The sequence below is a fragment of the Elephas maximus genome, chromosome 7 (assembly GCF_024166365.1).
Source record: "Elephas maximus indicus isolate mEleMax1 chromosome 7, mEleMax1 primary haplotype, whole genome shotgun sequence".
Classification (NCBI taxonomy): domain Eukaryota; kingdom Metazoa; phylum Chordata; class Mammalia; order Proboscidea; family Elephantidae; genus Elephas; species Elephas maximus.
The window spans coordinates 124213755-124232682 of record NC_064825.1 but is presented as its reverse complement, the minus strand read 5'-3'; the positions used below and the strand labels follow the sequence as shown (position 1 = coordinate 124232682).

Genomic DNA, 18928 nt, shown 5'->3' with positions numbered 1-18928 from the left:
ACACGTTGCCCTTGTTTTCTAAGAGGGGAGTTAAGTTTCCAGCAGGGCTTAAAAACCAAAAAAAAAAAAAAAAAGAAAACCCAAATCCTTTGCCATTGAGTCAATTCTGATTCATAGTGACCCTATAAAGGACAGAGTAAAACCGCCCTATAGGGTTTCCAAGGAGCCCCTGGTGGATTCGAACTGCCGACCTTTTGGGTAGCAGCCGTAGCTCTTAACCACTAAACCACCAGGGTTTCCTAGCAGGGCTTAGGCCTGTAATTTTTCCTGTTCTGGTTACCATTCCAGATCACCCACATTAAAAAAATTCAGATCTGTTCGGGTTTTACTTCATTGACCATGACTGAGCCAGGCAGAATAAGTTTGAAGCCCTGGTTATACATAAGGTCGCCATGAGTCAGAGTAGACGTGACGGCAGTTTTCTATTATCTACCTCTATCCATCTATATGCCTGTCTGTCTGTCTATCCATTATCTATCAATCATCTATTTATCTACCTAACATCTCTAACATTTGCAGACTGCTTTGCAGGCTTTCCCCCCAGTGAGCTGACTCATTGAATCCTCGCCAGGAAGAGATTTTTTGCCCATTTTACAGATGAGGAAATTGGGGCTGAGAGAACAACTTGCTAGGGCAGTGCAGGTTTCCAGGGCCAGGCTTAAGGCCGCTGTGGTCTCTCTGGTGGCATGGTGGCTTCTTGAGACTTTGCAGCCTCATTTCCCCAAAATACATTCGGCATGATGTTAACACAGGTAACGTGCAAAGAGAGGCCTGTGGTGAGATGACTTTGGGACCTGCTGAGTGAAAAAAATGCTTGAACAGGTATCTTCACTGCAGGACTCTGCGGAGGCTTTTCTGCACTGGGGATAGGCTCCAGTGGGTGATGCAGTGTCTCCTACCCTTTGTCCGAAGTGTTCTGTGGAACCCCATTTGAGAAACGCTGGCCTCTAGGATTAAAGTCCAGCCTTTGAGTGCTTATTCGATGTGCTTTACAATCTGGTGCTGCCCCTCTCTGCAGCCTCAGCTGCAAATGTCTTTGACCACGGCAGGGCTGGTTAGGTGACTGGCTCATATATGGGCTGGCGAGTTTCTGAGCATGGTGAGTAATTATCACGAGCAGGTCCATTTTTGTGGGGCTTTATGGCCTGCAAAAAGCATCCACCTGCACGCGGGCATCCTAAATGTGTGTGTGCGTGTGTGTGTGTCTGTCTGTCTGTCTGTCTGTCAATCTCTGTGCATGGGGTTCTCCCTGGTGGGGGTAATAGCTTCTTAACCTGCAGGTCCCCCTGCAGCCTGCTGGAGCCCCATCCTCACTCCCTTCTCCACCCAGGCCTCTGTGAGGCCGTTCCTTACCTGTGTTCTCCCTGATGAAACCTCCTCCGAGGCAGGAAGTGACTGCAGAAGGGAGAGACGAGGGTCAGGAAGTGAAGCCTCCCTCCCTCTCTCTTCTCCCCAGCCCACGCACACCTATGCCTTGAGCAACAGCCTTTTCTGCCTCCCTCCCTCCACCCCACACACCATCGTGGGGTTCAGGGGCAGAGATTTCCACACTACAGGTTGTAACCCCTAAGTAGGTCATGAACTCAATCTAGTGGGTTGCAGCCATCAATTTTTTGAACAATGAAATGAACTAGGATAGACAATGTGAGAATGCATGGTGCGTTGTAAGGGTGGGTATCCCTTTTTTGCACAGGGTTGTGATGTAAAAACGTCCCATGCTTTGCTTTCAATCCAGCACTTTGAACAGCACAATTCTAGAGACATAAGAAAGGAGCTGGGAAAAGATCCCAAGGCGTGTGCTATTTTCTGATATTCCCAAGGCTGGATAAGAATGACAGCAATTTATCTCCAGAGGAGGAAATCGAAGCTCAGAGAGTTGGAGGAACTTGCCCCAGGTGGCACGGTCAGTTGGTGATGAAGCCAAGACCACAACCCCCTGAACTTGTGTTTGTAGGGAACAGGCCTACCTCTGGCCTGGCTCCTGCCTGGGGCTGGTTAGATGAGAATATGGGTTATTTGGTAGGTTCTGCCTCCTTTCACCACCCATGATGGACATATTTCAGACTAAGACAGGCTAGGAAGACAGGCTAGGAAGACAGGCTAGGAAGACAGGCCTAGCAAACTACTTCCGAAAGTTATCCAAAGAAAACCCTACAGATCGCAACAGAATATTGTCCAATTTAGTGCTGGAAGATGAGCCCCCTAGGTTGGAGGACACCCAAAATACTCAGTGGCCCAACAATAGACTTGAGCTGTGCTGGCTTGCATGTTGCTGTGATGCTGGAATTTCAAATACAGCACAACAACGACCATGAAGATGGCACAGGGGTTGCCATGAGTCGGCAACTAACAACAACAATAATAGATTATTGGGTTGTAAAGATTACAGCTACTAGCCAATCAACACCCACGAAAGCAGGAGCCAAGAAATCAAACGACACATTGCATTGGGCAAATCTGCTGCAAAAGATCTCTTTAAAGTGTTAAAAAGCAAAGATATCACTTTAAGGACTAAGATGCACCTAACCCAAGTCATGGTGTTTTCAGTAGCCCTCATATGCATATGAAAGCTTGACGATGAATAAGGAAGACCAAAGAAGATTTGATGCCTTTGAATTATGGTATTGGCGAAGAATATTGAATATACTGTGGACTGCCAAAGGAAAGAACAAATCTGTCTTGGAGGCAGAACAGCCAGAATGCTCCTTAGAAGCAAGGATGGCAAGACTTCATCTCACATACTTTGGACATGTTATCAGGAGGGACCAGTCCCTGGAGAAGGACATCCTGCCTGGTAAAGTAGAAGGTCAGAGAAAAAGAGGAAGACCCTCAATGAGATGGATTGACACAGTGGCTGCAATGATGGGCTCAAACATAGCAACAGCTGTGAGGACGGCATGGGACTGGGCAGTGTTTCGTTCTGTTGTACTTAAGGTCGCTATGAGTCAGAACCAACTTGACAGCAGCTAACAACAACAAAGATTACAACCAATTTCTGGCTCAATTGGCATAACATAGTTTGTAAAGAAAATGTTCCACATTCTACTTTGGTGAGTAGCGTCTGGGGTCTTAAAAGCCTGCCACCTAAGATACTCTACTGGTCTCAGCCCTTCGGGGGCAAGGGAGAACGAAGAAAACTAAAGATACAAGGGAAAGATTAGTCCAGAGGACTAATGGACCACATCTACCATGGCCTCCACCAGACTGAGTGGAGTACAAGTAAATGGTGCCCGGCTGCCACCACTGATTGTTCTGACAGGGATCACAATAAAGGGTCCCAGATAGAGCTGGAAAAAATGTAGAACAAAATTCTAACTCACAAAAAAGACCAGACTTACTGGGCTGACAGAGACTGGAGAAACTCTGAGAGTATGGCCCCCAGACACCCTCTTAGCTCAGTACTGAAGTCACTCCTGAGGTTCATCCTTCAGCCGAAGATTAGACAGGCCCAAAGAACAAAATGAGACTAAAGGGGCACATCAGCCCAGGGGCAAAGACTAGAAGGCAGGAGGGGACAGGAAGACTGGTAATAGGGAACCCAAGGTCGAGAAGGGAGAGTGTTGACATGTCGTGGAGCTGTTAACCAAAGTCATAAAACAGTATGTGCACTAACTGTTTAATGAAAAGCTAGTTTGTTCTGTAAACCTTCATCTAAAGTACAAAAAAAACAAAAAAAAAGATTACAGCCAGGAAAACCAGAGTCACCATGGTGAACAGGTTTCAGCAGAGCTTCCAGACTAAGAAAGATTAGAAAGGGCTGGCAGTCTACTCCTGAAAGTTAGCCAATGAAAACCCTGTGGATCACAGAATATTGTCTGAGACTTTGACTCGCTTAATTTGGATATATCATCAGAAGGGACCGACTGCTGAAGAAGGACACCATGTTTGGTAAAATGGAGGGCCAGCGGAAGTGAGGGAAACCCTCAATGAGATGGTTTGACCTCAACAATGGACTCAAACACACTGACGAGCGTTCTGTTGTACACGGGGTCACTGTGAGTCAGAACTGACTCAACGACAACGAACAACAAGAAAAGGTGTCTATGCTTGAGTCCAGCACAACTAGATGGTGCCTGGCTACCACCACCGATTGCTCTGACAGGGATCCAAATATAGGGTCCCGGACAGAGCTGGAGAAAAATGTAGAACAAAATTCTAACTTACAAAAAAAAAAAAAGACCAGAGTTACTGATATGACGTGACAGAGACTGGAGAAACCCCAAGAGTACGGCCCCTGGACACCCTTTTAACTCAATTATTGAAGTCATGCCTGAGGTTCACCCTTCAGCCAAAGATTAGACAGGCCTATAAAACAAAATGAGACTAAACGGGCATGCCAGCTCAGCGGCAGGGATGAGAAGGCAGGAGGGGACAGGAAATCTGGTAATGGGGAACCCAAGATCGAGAAGGGGAGAGTGTTGACATGTTGTGGGGCTGGCAACCAATGTCACATAACAATATGTGTAGCAATTGTTTAATGAGAAACTAATTTGCTCTGTAAACATTCATCTAAAGTACAATTAAAAAAAAAAAAGTCACCTGTGAATCTTGTTAAATATATTTAAAAAAAAAAAAAAAAAGAAAGGGCATCTATGGACTCTAGGCCTTTTGCCTCCCTCTGGGCGCCTTGTCTGGGCATGCCTCCTCAGACCGACAGTGGTTTGTCTCTTCTTCCATCATAGCCACCAAGATTTTTATTCAAATAAACACTTTTTATTTATTTTCGTTCTTTCCCAGGCATTTATATACATGACTGAGCTCTGGCAATCCTCACCAGGACCCTAAGAAGTAGGTACTATTATCTTCTTCCCCATTGTACAGATAGGGAAACTGAGAGAGGTTGAATAACGTGCCCGAGCTTGAACGATTCGTAAGTGGTGGGCCAGGACCCTATTCCAGGCTGCCCCGTTCCAGAGCCTGTTTTTTGACCAGTGGGCCTTGGAAGGAAGGCTGAGAGGGCCAGCCCTGAGTTTTACCGATTCCTGATCAAAGGGAATGAACTTGTACTTCTGTTCCGTTGGTAAAACACGATCATGGGAAAATTTACCCATGAACTTTCTGTGTGACCTTTGTAAGTCACGCAGTCTCCCTGGGCTCAGTATCCTCCTCTGTAAAACGAGGAAGTTAGATTACCCGAGGCCTCATCTTCATCTTGGTTCAAAATTCTGTGATCTGTACTCTTTAGTTCCTGATGTCTCTCAACACTTTCTCATCTTTTCAGTTGCTTTTCACAGTGCAGACCCAGCACCCTTCTTCCTGGAACCCTGCAGACTGTGCTCAGGGTATCTCTGACTGTCTCCGCTGCCACCACTTACTCCCGCCCGGTCCCTTCTAGAATCCCTGCAGTCTGAGGCCCAAGACTCTTGCGTTGTGGGAACAGAAACCTCCAGAATGTGGGAGCCACAAGCCATGGAAATATCATGCTCTTTCCTCATCCACCATCCACAGCCACACCCCAGGCCACCTGGGCTGGGAACTTGAATTCTCAGAAACCCCTTACTTTCCCTGCCAATGTCTCCCTTGAGACCCCACAGTTTAGAGCTTGGACTGGGCAAACCCAGGCAGAGCTCAGGCCGAGAAAGTCAGTTAAAAGGCTTATCACTCTTCCTGAGGGTCAGTCTCTTCATCTCTGCATTTTGACTGTGATTGCCCTGATGGGTGGTCCTGGTGAGGATTAGATGAATTCCTGAGAGCCCCTCTGAGCTCCATTTACGCCCCATCCTCTACTCCTCTCTTCTTCCCCCGCCACCCCAATATTCAGGATGGTTCTCACTTCGGCACCAAACTCTGTAGGGCAACCCATAAATCCATAAAGGTCCCTGGGTGGTGGAAACAATTTGCACTCAGCTGCTAAGCAAAAGGTTGGCAATTTGAACACCTGGAAGTGCCATGGAAGAAAGGCCTGGTGATCTGCTTCTGAAAAGATTACAGCCAAGAAAACACTATGGAACGGTTCTACTCTGTAACCCTTGGGGCCGCCGTGAGTCATTGTAATGGACTTTATGGCAATGGGTTTGGTTTGCTTTTTGTTAGGGCAACCCATGGGCTGCATCCAGCCACAGAGGAGTTTTATTTGCTCTGTCATATTTAAAAAAAAAATTTTTTTTAGTCAATTAAAAAAAATTTTTTGTTTGTTTTCCTTTTTGAGAAATCCCAGGATGTTTTTGAAATATATGGCGCTTTGGCCACACCTGGCTACCTCACTACGAGCTCCTGGTCTGTGCCTTCTGGTTTGCTGGCACCTCCCCTGCACCTCATTGAGCCCCAGCTTCAAACTCATGAAGGTTTCTGCAGCAAAATACGAACATGAATTTTCACACCAAGTGGGATGCATCCAGATTATAAATAGCCTCCCATTAGTTCAGGATGAGGCTTGTAACAAATGTGTTCGCCAGAAACTCACAAATGTTTTTTTGCATTTTGAAATTGTAGATGAAAGTTTGTGGGCCTGAATTAGAGGTCCCATTTTACAGATGAGGCTGTCGAGGCACATAGGGATTAAGAAGCTTGCCGAAAGACGCAGGGTTAGTACTTTGCAGAGCCAGAACTCAGCCCAGGCCGCCTGGCTTTAGTCTGTCCTCTCCACCCACCTCCGACTCATTTATAGCTCGGCATGGACCCTTTAACATTTGCATTTGCAGACCCTACACACAGGGGAGGAAGGAACCCCAGCAACACAGTGGTTAAGTGCTCGGCTGCTAACCAAAAGGCCAGTGGTTCAAACTGACCGGCCGCTCCAGGGGAGAAAGATGTGGCAGTCTGCTTCGGTAGATTTACAGACTTGGAAACCCTATGGGGCAGTCCTACTCTGTCCTACAGGTCACAATGAGTTGAAATCAACTGGAGGGGAAGAGGTTAAGACACAGGGGAGGAGCTTCACTGGTAGAATTCTCCCCTTCCATGCGGGAGACCTGAGTTCGATTCCCAGCCTATGCACCTCATGGGCAGCCACTACTGTCTGCCAGCAGAGGCTTGCTATGATGCTGAACAGGCTTCAGCGGAGTTCCCAGACTAAGACAGATTACGAGGAAAGACCTGGCAATCACTTCCAAAAAATCAGCCATTGAAAACCCTATGCATCACAATAGTCCAGTCCACGACTAATCATTGGAATGGTGCAGGACCGGGCAGCGTTTTGTTTCATTGTGCCTGAGGTTGGCATGAGCTGGTGGCTCGCTTGATAGCAGCTAAAAGCAACATCAACAACACGCACAGGCAGCTGGACGCAACGGCATGGCACGCCCAGGATCACAGAGAGGGGCTTTGATATTACTGATGATGACAATAACGATAGTGAACATTGGGTGCAGTGGTTAAGATCTACAGTTGCTAACCAAAAGGTCGGCAGTTCAAATCCACCAGCCACTCCAACCCTATGGAGCAGTTCTACTCTGTCCTGTAGGGTCACTATGAATCAGAATAGACTAGACGGCAATGGGTTTACTGCACACAGAACCCCAGGCTGAGGGGTTTTTGAAGGCAACCATATTTCTTCCCCAACAGCCTCTCAGAAGAGGCTGTTCCCAGATAAGGAAAGCGATGGGCTGATTTCAAGTGGCTTGGAATTAGATGCTGTGTTTTTTGTTTTCCATAAACAGGGACTGCCTCCAACAGCCTGTAAAACTCCCACCTCTACAGCACTGATTTATGTCCAATGCCATCGATCTGACTGCCTCTGGGGAAGATTCTGGATTTTCTTCCTCACATGCTCTATTCTGGCTGATTCTGAAGGTCAGGCACCCCTTTTCTGAAATATTGACAGTTCGTGGAGTCCTGTCTAAAGTGAAGCTGTATCAGGGCCTGAGGGGGAGAAAGATCACAGAAGGCCAGAATTCCGTTTCTCTTGTAAGCCCTGCTGAGGCCCACGGTTTATAATGAGGAGCCTTTTATGTGCAAAACAAATGTGGAATCACACTGGGCTCAAGCCAGGGGCGGCCTGGGAATGGAGTCTCCTGAAGCAGCAGCAGATTCTGGGCTCTAATCTTGCTACCCCAGGGCCGCATCAACGAGAGGATCATGGGCAGAATGGCCTTCATGACTTCAATTACTCCTCTCTCTACCTGGTGGCCTGGAGCATCTAATTGAATTTGCATGAGTTTCATGCCATGTACTCTGTCCCCACTGTCACAGTGACAAGCCCTCCTCTTGGTGTTTACATGTCACAAAGCACTTTTACGCCCTAGGAGCTCATTCCTTCTACCCAGCAGCCCTGTGCAGAAGGGACAGTGCTTACCCCATTTTTAGACGAAGAAACCAACGCTCAGAGAGGCTGAGTGACTTGCCCAAGGTCACACAGCTAGCTGGTGGTAGAGTCAGGACAGAAACCCCATCTCCATTGTCTGGCAGGGCCCTGTGGGAGTCTACCATGGGGAGACTCCAGAGCCTGCTTGCTCCATGGTACAGATGGGGGAAACTGAGGCCAAGGAGAGGACGGGGCTTCCTCCAATGCCTCTATGGGGGTCTCTAATGGTGCATAAGTCCCTTGTCGCCTCTGCCCACTGCCCATTCCCACCATATCTCTCCCAGATACTCCCCCCAAGGGATAAAGAATGTTACGACCCCCATGGCAGCTGTGAGCAAAGCCCTCTAAGAGTACGTGACTAAGATGAAAAAAAAAAAAGATGAGGGTGGCAGTAATGACATTAGTGGTGGTTACAGAAGAAGTGGGATAGGGCCACAACCCCTGATCTGCAATTCAAAACCCCCAAACCTAAACCTTCATGGATTTGCCTAAAGCATTTGGCGGAAAGGACCTTGTGATCTTTATGGGCCCCTCTTGGAGTGTGTGTTCACGTTTCCCTGCAGAGATGGCGGTATCCTGGACTATGGGATGGGATATTGCCCCAGATCTCATTGGGGGTGTTATGGACACACAGTACATAGACAATATTTCTTTTCTTCAACTTGAGCAATTCTGAATTCCCCAAATGCATCTGGCCTGGTGTTCAAGGTAAGGGCAGTGGACTTGGATGGGGGGAGAGTAACTATTTCTGTCCAAGACACTTGACACAGGGCCTCCTCCTCTCAGCGCCTGCTATGGCTTTCCAGGCCTTTCGGACTGCTTTCCTTCCCCCTCCCCAGCCTGTGTGTCCACTGTCCCCTCTGCCTGGATACGCTACCCCAGGTCCACAGGGTGTGCTCGCCCACTTCCTTCAAGTATTCACTCAAATATTTTCTTGGGAGACCCACTGCGCCCTCTTTAGGCACAGAACGCACCCCAGAGCTCCTGACCCCCAACCCTGCTTGATTTTTGTCCATACCACTCATGACCTTCTAGCCTTCATGTATCCTCTCGCTCAGTTGATCTATTGTCTGCCTCCTCGTCACACCCTGACCAATGTGTGATTTTGTTCACCGTTGTGTCCCCAGCACTTAGAAGAGGGTCAGCACCTAGCTGATGCCCCGTGAATACCTGCTGTCTGAATGAATGAATGAGATTTAATCATTTCAGTTCTCCTTTGAGTTAGGAGCTACTCTTCTCCCCATTTTGTAGAGATGAAGTCTCAGCCTTTACCTCTATAAAATGGGGACAACAGTAGCAACTGTTAGGAGTAGATGATTAGAAATCAAACCCAGATTTTTTTTGCTCCAAAAACCCCTCCAAAGAGCTACACACATGCACATGCACACAGATGTGTCCACATACAGCCCACACATGCACACCCGTATGCACACATGCGCACAGCACACACGCACACGCCTGTATGCACACATACGCACACAGTACAAGCACGTACATGCAGAGTAGGTGCTCAATCAGTTCTGTCAGGTCAAGTTGAAGTCCCTCCCTAGAAGCAGAGGCAGATACACTACGGGAAAACAGCTCTGACCTGTTGGAGCTGGATGAAGTGACCAGAAGGGCCGGTGCAGCCTGTTGGCCCCCAGGTCCTCCATCCCTCAGTGAAAGTGGGGAGCTCCAGGGTGCTGGGGGCCTGATCCTGCCAAGCCTTGTGCCCAGAACCAACGAGGGCCTTAGCCTCATGGCCTGGGGCAGTGGGGACAGGGGGCCTGCTTGCAAAAGGAACCCCCTCCCCTCCTGTCTCTGAGACGCCCATTCTCTCTGGGCCCCGTTCTGCCTTGTGGCCTTGGCCCTTGCCCTTCCCCTTCCCTCTCCTTTGCCTGTCTGGCTTCTCCAGCATTCAGTCTCAGATGAGTCGTCACCTCCTCAGAGAGGCCTTCCCGCCACCCAGTCTAAGGGGTTGTCCTCTTGCCGACACTGTGATTGTGTCTCAGCCACCTGCTGTTTCCTTCACTGCACCCTGCCTCACTGGCTCACACTTTGTAAATACCTTAGGTGCGTATTGACTTGTTTTCTGGGACGGTCTCCTCGGTGGGTCTGTCAGGTCCATAAGGGCAGGGACTCCTGTCTCCCCAGGGCTTCGCACAGAGCTGGGCTCTGTAAATATTTGTAGGTGAACATATAAACGCGTGAACAGGCTGTGCAAGAGGACTAGGGGAGGGAGAGGTTGACGGCTAGGTCAGCATCCGGCAAGGTTTTTCTCTCCACCAGGTACTACCTGACCTTCTTTCTTGCTGGTCCTGATCATCATCATCATCTTCATCACCACCATCATTGCATTGAGCACTTACTATGCTATGTGCCGAACGTCACGCTAAATCTCCACGTGCATTCATTCATTTAATCTTTATAAACCTCTGTGAGGATAGTAGACAAGGATTATCTTAGGCGATGCAAAGGACAACATACAATACAGGGGAAGTCAGCACCACTGCACCAAACCAAAAGCTAGGAAGTTTCCTGAACATGACCAAACCCTTCGAGGGACAGTGTAGCAGGGGTCGGGATCTGGGGACCATGGTTTCAGGGGACATGTAGGTCAATTGGAATAACAAAGTTTATTTAAGAAAATATTCTGCATCTCACTTTGGTGAGTGGCATCTGGGGTCTTAAAAGCTAGTGAGTGGCCATCTAAGATGCATCAGTTGGTCCCAATCCACCTGGAGCAAAGAAGAATGAAGAACACCAAAGACACAAAGAAAATATGAGCCCAACAGACAAAAGGGGCCTCATAAGCCAGAGAGTCCATCAGCCTGAGACTGAAAGAACTAGATGGTACCCAGCTACTACCAATGATCTCCCTGACAGGGAATACAACAGAGACCCCCTGACTGAGCAGGAGAAAAGTAGGGTGCAGAACTCAAATTCACTTAAAAAGCCCAGACTTAATGACCTGGCTGAGACTAAAGGAACCCTAGAAGACATGGCCTCTGGCACTCTCTGTTAACCCAGAACTAAAACCATTCCCGAAGCCAACTCTTCAGACAAAGAATAGATTGGACTATAAGACATAGGATTGTACTCATGAAGAGCGCGCTTCTAGTTCAAGTAGATACATGAGACTAAATGGGCAGCTCCTGTCCGGAGGTGAGATGAGAAGCCAGAAAGGGATAGGAGCTGGTTGAATGGACATGGGAAATCCATGGTAGAAAGGAGGAATGTGTGATCATATTATAGGGATAGCAACCAGTGTCACATAACAATGTGTGTATAAACTTTTGTATGAGAAATTAACTTGAGCTGTAAACTTTCACCTAAACCACAATAAAACAAACAACCTCTATGAGGTAGGTGCTATTATAATTCCCATTTTGCAGGTGAGGAACCTGAGGCTCACAGAACTTGTCCAAGGTCACCCAATAGGCAAATGACAGAGCTGGGATTCAAACTCCAGGGTCTATGGCCATCCCCAGTGCTGGCTTCTGGAGTCCCAGTGGCTGGGTCTGACTGGGCCAGACAGTGGTCAGATCAGCCTGCACAGCCCACCCTTCATCTCCCAGCCAGGGGAGGGCAAGAAGAGTGCCTCTGCCCCAGGCAGGGCGGGGCTAAGGGCAGCAGCAGAGGGGGGCTACTGTACGAAGATGTGGCCTGTCATGATCATCCCAGGGGTGCTGTGGGCATCTTCATGCCTCAGGGAGCCCAAAGGTCCCCAAGGCACAGGCACAGTCCCAGCGGCCAGACGGGAAGCCACAATGTCCTTTGGGTTCTGGTCATGAGGTATCATTTTTGGGGAAAGACTCGAAGCATGTCCATACTGTTTGCCCCCAGCCCTGGCTTAACCGTGGCCCTTGGCCCGCAGCCCTCGGTGGCTGCATATTGGCTGGCTTCAGTTGTGCCTTTTGACCATTTTCCTATGTGTGGGAGTGGCTTTGGGGGATCCTTACTCTGAACTAAGAACACAGAAGGACCCCCATGAGAGCCTGAGTGTCAGGCTGGTGTCAGTTCTGCTGCGTGCTAGCTGCTCTGTTGTCAGTATGCCACCCAGCTTCTCTGGGCCTCGGTTTCCCCACTGTGAAATGGGGCCATGGACCCACTACTTCATAGGGTGTTGTGAAGCTTACAGAAGAAAATGCCTTTCCGAACATTTTATTTGATGAAATACTGTAGGTTTTGTTGTAGGTACATTGGTATTTTTCTTAATAGAAAAACTGTTTTGAAAACTGGGACCCATGGAACAAAATGAATCTTATTACCCACCAGTTCTCTCTCAGTCTCTCTCCTGTACACACACACACACACACACACACACACACACACACAGATAATGGAGAATCAAGGGCTCATGGGGTGCCATGGTGGCCCCATACTAGGGCTGAAGGTCTTATTGACTTTGAGCGCTACTGGAGCAGGGGACCAGCCAGACCCTGCCAGGAGCCTGGTCCCATGATGGGCCATGATAAAAAAGATGGGAAGGCCCATGGAGCCAGGCCCCACACCCTAGGCTCTGACCTCTCCCATACCCAGCTGGAAGCTCGGCTAGGTCCAGCCGCTCTGATCCCAGGTGGGGTCTGGGGCCACAGGGGTGAAGGGGCCTTTAAGGGCCTGGTCCTGTCCTAGGAATCCCCAGGGCCAAATAGGCCTCAGCAGCTACTTGCCCAGGTCCTGGGAGCCAGCCAGTGGCATGGTTCTAGGCCATTACTCTCAGGACAGAGGGCATTTTATACTCTTGCAGTTACATGCAAGTGCAGCCATGTGAACACATGTGTACATGTGCCAATGTCATATGCATGGAGAAGGAAAGCCTGAATTTGGGGGCCATGTTCTGACCATGAACACACATACACACACAGTTACACACACATACAGACACACAACCTAAAACTGATCAAACATGCAGTCAAGATGCATTGATAATTACTGGTGATTGGAACGCAAAAGTTGGAAACTAAAGAAAAATGATCAGTAGCTGGAAAATACGGCCTTGATGATAGAAACAATGCTGGAGATGGAATAACAGAATTTTATAAGACCAACAAACTATTCATTGGAGATATCTTTTTTCAACAACATAAACAGTGACTGTACACATGGACCTCACCAGATGGAACACACAGGAATCACATTGACTACATCTGTGGAAAGAGACCATAGAGAAGCTCAATATCATCAGTCAGAACAAGGCCAGGGGCTGTCTGTGGCACAGACCATGAATTGCTCACATGCAAGTTTAAGTTGAAGCTGAAGACAATTAAAACAAGTCCACGAGAGTCAAAGTCCAACCTGCATTTAGAGACCACCTCAAGAAGAGATTCAGTGCGTTGAAGGCTAATGACCAAAGACCAGACGAATTGTGGGATGACATCAAGGACATCATACATGAAGAAAACAAAAGGTCATTAAAAAGACAGGAAAGAAAGAAAAGACCAAAATGGATGTCAGAAGAGACTCTGAAACTTGCTCTTGAACCAAGAGTAGCTAAAGCAAAAGGAAGAAACGATGCAGTAAAAGAGCTGGACAGGAGATTTCAAAGGGCGGCTCAAGAAGACAAAGTAAAGTATTATAATGAAATGTGCAAAGATCCGGAGTTAGAAAACTGAAAGGGAAATACATACTTGTCATTTCTCAAGCTGAAAGAACTGAAAAAAAAATTCAAGACCCAAGTTGCAATATTGAAAGATTCTATGGGCAAAATATTGAACGACACAGGCAGACAGTATCAAAAGAAGATGGGAGGATTACACAGAGTCATTGGACCAAAAAGAATTGGCCAATATTTAACCGCTTGAGGAGGTAGCATATGATCAAGAAGGAAGAAGTCCAAGCTTCCCTGAAGGCATTGGTGAAAAACAAGGCTCCAGGAATTGATGGAATACCGATTGAGATGTTTCGACAAATGGAAGCGCTCACTTGTCTTATGCCAAAAGATTTGGAAGACAGCTACCTGACCAACCAACTGGAAGAGATCCATACTTGTGCCCATTCCAAAGAAAAGTGATCCAGCAGAATTCAGAAATTATTGAACAATATCATTACTGTTACACATAAGTAAAATTTTGCTGATGATAATTAAAAAACAGTTGCAGCAGTACACCAACAGGGAACTGCCAGAAATTCAAGCTGGATTCTGAAGAGGATGTGGAAGGCAGAATATCATTGCCGATGTCAGGTGGGTCTTAGCTGAAAGCAGAGAAAAGCAAAAAAGATTTTCACCTGTGCTTTATTGACTATGCAAAGGCATTTGACTATGTAGAACATAACAAATTATGGACAACATTGTAAAGGATGGGAATTCCAGAACACTTAATTGTGCTCATGAGGAATCTGTACAAAGACCGAAAGGCAATTGTATGAACAGAACAAGGGGATACTGTGGGGTTTAAAAGCAAGAAAAATGTGCATTAGGGTTATATCCTTTGGTACCACACTTACGCAATCTGTATGCTGAGCAAATAATCCAAGAAGGTGGACTATATGAAGAAGAACGGGGCATCATTATTGGAGGAAGGCTCATTAACAACCTGCCTTATGCGATGACAAAACCTTGCTTGCTGAAAGTGAAGAGGACTTGAAGCACTTACTGATGAAGATCAAAGGCCACAGCCTTCAGTATGGATTAATTTACCTCAACATAAAGAAAACAAAAATCCTCACAACTGGACTAATAAGCAATATCGTGATAAATGGAGAAAGTATTGAAGTTGTCAAGGGTTTCATATTACTTGGAACAACAATCAACGTCCATGAAAGCAGCAGTGAAGAAATCAAAGGACATATTGTATTGGGCAAATCTGCTGCAAAAGACCTCTTTAAAGTGTTAAAAAGCAAAGATGTCACTTTGAGGACTGAGGTGCGCCAGACCCATGCCATGGTATTTTCAATCGTTGCATATGCTTGTGAAAGCTGGACCCCCCCCATGAATAAGGAAGGCCGAAGCATTGATGTATTTGAATTACAGTGTTGGTGAAGATTATTGAATATACTATGGACTGCTGGAAGAACAAACAAATCTGCCTTGGAAGAAGTACAGCCAGAATGCTCTTTAGAAATGAGAACGGAGAGACTTCATCTTATGAACTTTGGACATGTTATCAGAAGGGACCAGTCCCTGGAGAAGGACATCCGGCTTGGTAAAGTAGAGGGTCAGCGAAAAAGAGGAAGACCCTAGACAAGATGGATTGACACAGTGGCTGCAACAATGGGCTCAAACAAAACAATGATTGCGAGGATGGTGCAGGACCAGACAGTGTTTCGTTTTGTTGTACACAGGGTCACTATGAGTTGGAACTGACTCGACAGGACCTAACAACAATAAAAACAAGAGGCACACATACACGGACTCATGCATAGTCACTTAATGCTCTCACAAACTCACATACACAATCATACAAACTCACATGTACTCACATGCTCGTAATACACTCACATCCATACACACTCACACTTACACTTACACCCTGCTTCTCTAGGTGGGGACGGGGGCTCCTGGCTCAGACAGCCAATACCCCCTGAGTCCTCTCCCTCCACGCTGGGAAGCTGCTGGCTTCCCCTGAGCCCACCTGTTCTTAACCCAGGGTGGGGCACCTCTCTCTGCTGCCACATCTCCCACCCCCTTGGGGAAGCAGTTGGATCTCACCTAGCCCACACCCTCTGCATTTATGGATGGGGAGATCTCAACCTGGAAGGGCTGGGGTACATGTCCCAGGTCACCAGAGCCGGGTGTAGCACCCAAGGCTCACCCCTGTCCTCCCATGCCCTGGCCACAACACCCATTGCCTCCCTGGCCTGCCCCAGGCCCTCCCCACCAGCCCCAGTACCAGGCACCCTGTCCTGAGCCAGAGTCCCAAGGTCTTGGGGATGGGAAGACCCTCAACTGTCACCACCTTCTCTTCAACATACAGGCGCCCAGACTCACCCTACCCATGACTTGCCCTGGGAGATATCCACCATGGCCCACAGGGATGAGGAACGGGGCCTGACTGGACCGCCTGTCAGCTGGACCCAGGGCTGGTATGTGACAAGGCCTAGGAACTCTGAGTACACTCCTAATACGTGCACTGCTGTGCTCTCAGAGGCATCCACACCCTGCCCCAACCCGCTCTGCTCAGAGCATCATCAGAGCTGCTCCAGGAGATGGCGATTTCCCCATCCCTGGAGGCATCCAAGGAAAGCTGGGGCCACCGGTGGGGGTGCTGCAGAGGGAGCTACATTGCATGGGTGGGGCGAGTTGAGTCCTAGGACTGGAGTCTGATTTTAACACTGATCCTGTCTCCTATGGCTGAGGACACTGCTAGTAGGTCCAGTGAGGGCCTCAGCAGCAGGGAGAATCCAGGGCTGGGGAGCAGACAGGGCTCTTGGAGCCCCGACCCTCCGTGACTCTCCAAAGAGTCAGACCCAGGGTGAACGGGGTCTCCCCCTGGCATCCCCAGCCCCAGGTGCCTGCAGATGCCCCACAAGGGTACTCACCCAGCACCCCCAGCAGGTACAGGGTGGTCAGTGGCGGTTGCTGGGACCCCATGGGTGCAGCCTCCTCCTGCCTCAGCCTCAGCCAGCTCAGCACCCGTGGGTGAGGGTGTCTGGCCTGGTGTCTTGCTCTCAGGAGGGGGTGGAGCAAGCAGGCGTGGGCAGGGGTGGGATGGGGCGGCAGGCACCATGGCGCCTGCGTCACTGTGTTTGAAGCTGAACTGTCAACTTCCTCCTGGCAAAACCACCTGCCCCATTTCCAGTGGTGGCGCTAGTCTCTGTCAGCTTCCTGCCTGAGGTGCCCAGGGCTGCTCAGTGCCCTCTGACCACCCCTACACTGGGATGGGGACAGGGACTCTGGGGGCACCTGGGGGAGGGGCCCTGAGCTGAGGGTTATGGGAGGGAGAAGGCCTGGCCCCAGTGCCTGATGGGAGCGGGAGAGGTCCATGAGGCAGGGGTCCCATGGTGGGCTCTGAGCTGTGCCGGGGTGCCGAGGGGTGGGATGTGGGGCACATGGCCTTGGTTCTGGCTGCAGACTCAGTGATGAGACATGAGAACAAAGCAGTCCACTTCCGCTTGATGGGGAAGAGGTAGGAAGTTCAAGGCGAATCCCCACAGGTGTGATATACCAGCAAGCACAGGAGATGGTTCCTTCACGGATGTGGGGCGTGTGTCAGAATGTGTGTATGTGTGAATACGTGCACGCATGCATGTGTGAGCTCCATGTCAATACGCATGTGTATGTGATCTCCATGTCAGTGTGTGTGTGATCCCCATGTCCATGTGGGTGTGGGTGTGGGTGTGGGTGTGGGTGTGTATGGGGGAGAGAGAAGCTCAGGCCCAGGCTCCTTATCATCTGGCCCACCCCAGACAGGCGTGAAACTATTTAGGACGGGGCTGATTAAAGTGTATAAAGGTCCTAAACATCCATAATCTATGGTGTCCCCTCCTTGGCTTACCCATGTGTTCAAAAAGGATATGTGAGTTATACATATGCATGTATGTGTGTGTGTCTTAGCGATCCATGATAAAGCTTCTTTTTAAATGCAACTATAATATTAGTGACTGAATGCCAAAGTGGCCTGTGCCATTTGGGCACAATGTGATGACCTGGATTATAAACTTTTAGTGGATGCGGGGCACTAAGATTTTTTTACTGTGAACCACATTTTCTACAAAAAGAATATTCCACATGTTCAACAACAAAGAAAATGAGTCAGTGAACTTGGTTGTTTCAACAACGTAAAATTCTGGTGCCCCTGTTTTGTTGATGCCCTAAGCATACGCTTGCTTTGCTTATTGAGTAATCTGTCCCTGGTTCAGGGAATCAGAGGGCTTCCTGTTAAGTGCTGGAGAGCAGGGGTCTGAGCCAGTTCTCTGAGCCCTGGCCTCACCCCACCCGAGGGTCTCCACTTCTCCAAGTGCCCCTTCCTTGTACGAGGTCCTCCAGGGCTGGCCCGGGCCCCTCTCCCCTTGGGCTGCTGAGAGTGCCTCAGAGCATCCCACAGCACCCCACAACACCTCCTCCAGGGCACCCCCAAAAGCACCCCATGGCTCCCAGCATTCAACGCTTTCCAGTCTCTCTGAAGCTGAGGGCTGGAGGCTATGAATCAAAGTGTATCACCTTGCCCAGGGCAAAGCCCTGTTTTCCCTCTCCCATCCTGCGCCACCGCCCCCCCCCCCCCCCCCCCCCGCCAAAAGAGGAAGTGCTGCCTCAGCCTGGGATGTTCGAAGCCTTAGCCTGGGTTGGGAAGCCTCAGCCAGCCCTTCTCCAGCCAGGCCTTACCAGAAGCCTATCCTGCCCCATGACCCCACATCCCATCCTTCCTTATCCTTCAGCCCTGGAAATCTCAGCCTATTCATTCATTCATTCAGCAAATATTTGCTCCATGCTAAGCCATTCAGACATGGTCATTGCTCTGCTTATACCCCAAGGAGCCCTCTGAATTATTTTTCTCTTGAAGATGCAATGTTTCGAAAGCTTTTATTTGTCACACAAGCTTCGTGTATGAAGTGGTCTTCCATTAACTCCCGTAGCCATAATTGCATAATTAGACAATAAGTGCATGGTTTATATAACTGCAGAGTGAAGGGATTTTTCTTGGGCACCTACCACCAGCCAGGGGCAGCACCTCATTTAATCTGCCCAGCCATCATGGGAAGTGGGTTCAGTTTTCCATTTCACAGATACGGAAACTAAGGCCCGGGCGGGCCGGGGCGGGGGGGGGG

General features: G+C 48.8%; 1 protein-coding gene across 1 annotated transcript in view; it reads right to left on the bottom strand.

Annotated features, from left to right (window-relative positions):
* CD5 (CD5 molecule) overlaps window positions 1–16822 on the bottom strand; it is a 30372-nt gene extending 13550 nt beyond the window's left edge. Inside the window, exons 1-2 of the mRNA XM_049892133.1 lie at window positions 16703–16822; window positions 1354–1395 (exon numbers count right to left, since the gene is read on the bottom strand). Of these exons, the coding sequence (XP_049748090.1) occupies window positions 1354–1395; window positions 16703–16754 (94 nt within the window). The 5' untranslated portion in view covers window positions 16755–16822. The remainder of the gene's footprint in view (window positions 1–1353; window positions 1396–16702) is intronic.
* Between the last annotated feature and the right edge of the window lie 2106 nt (window positions 16823–18928).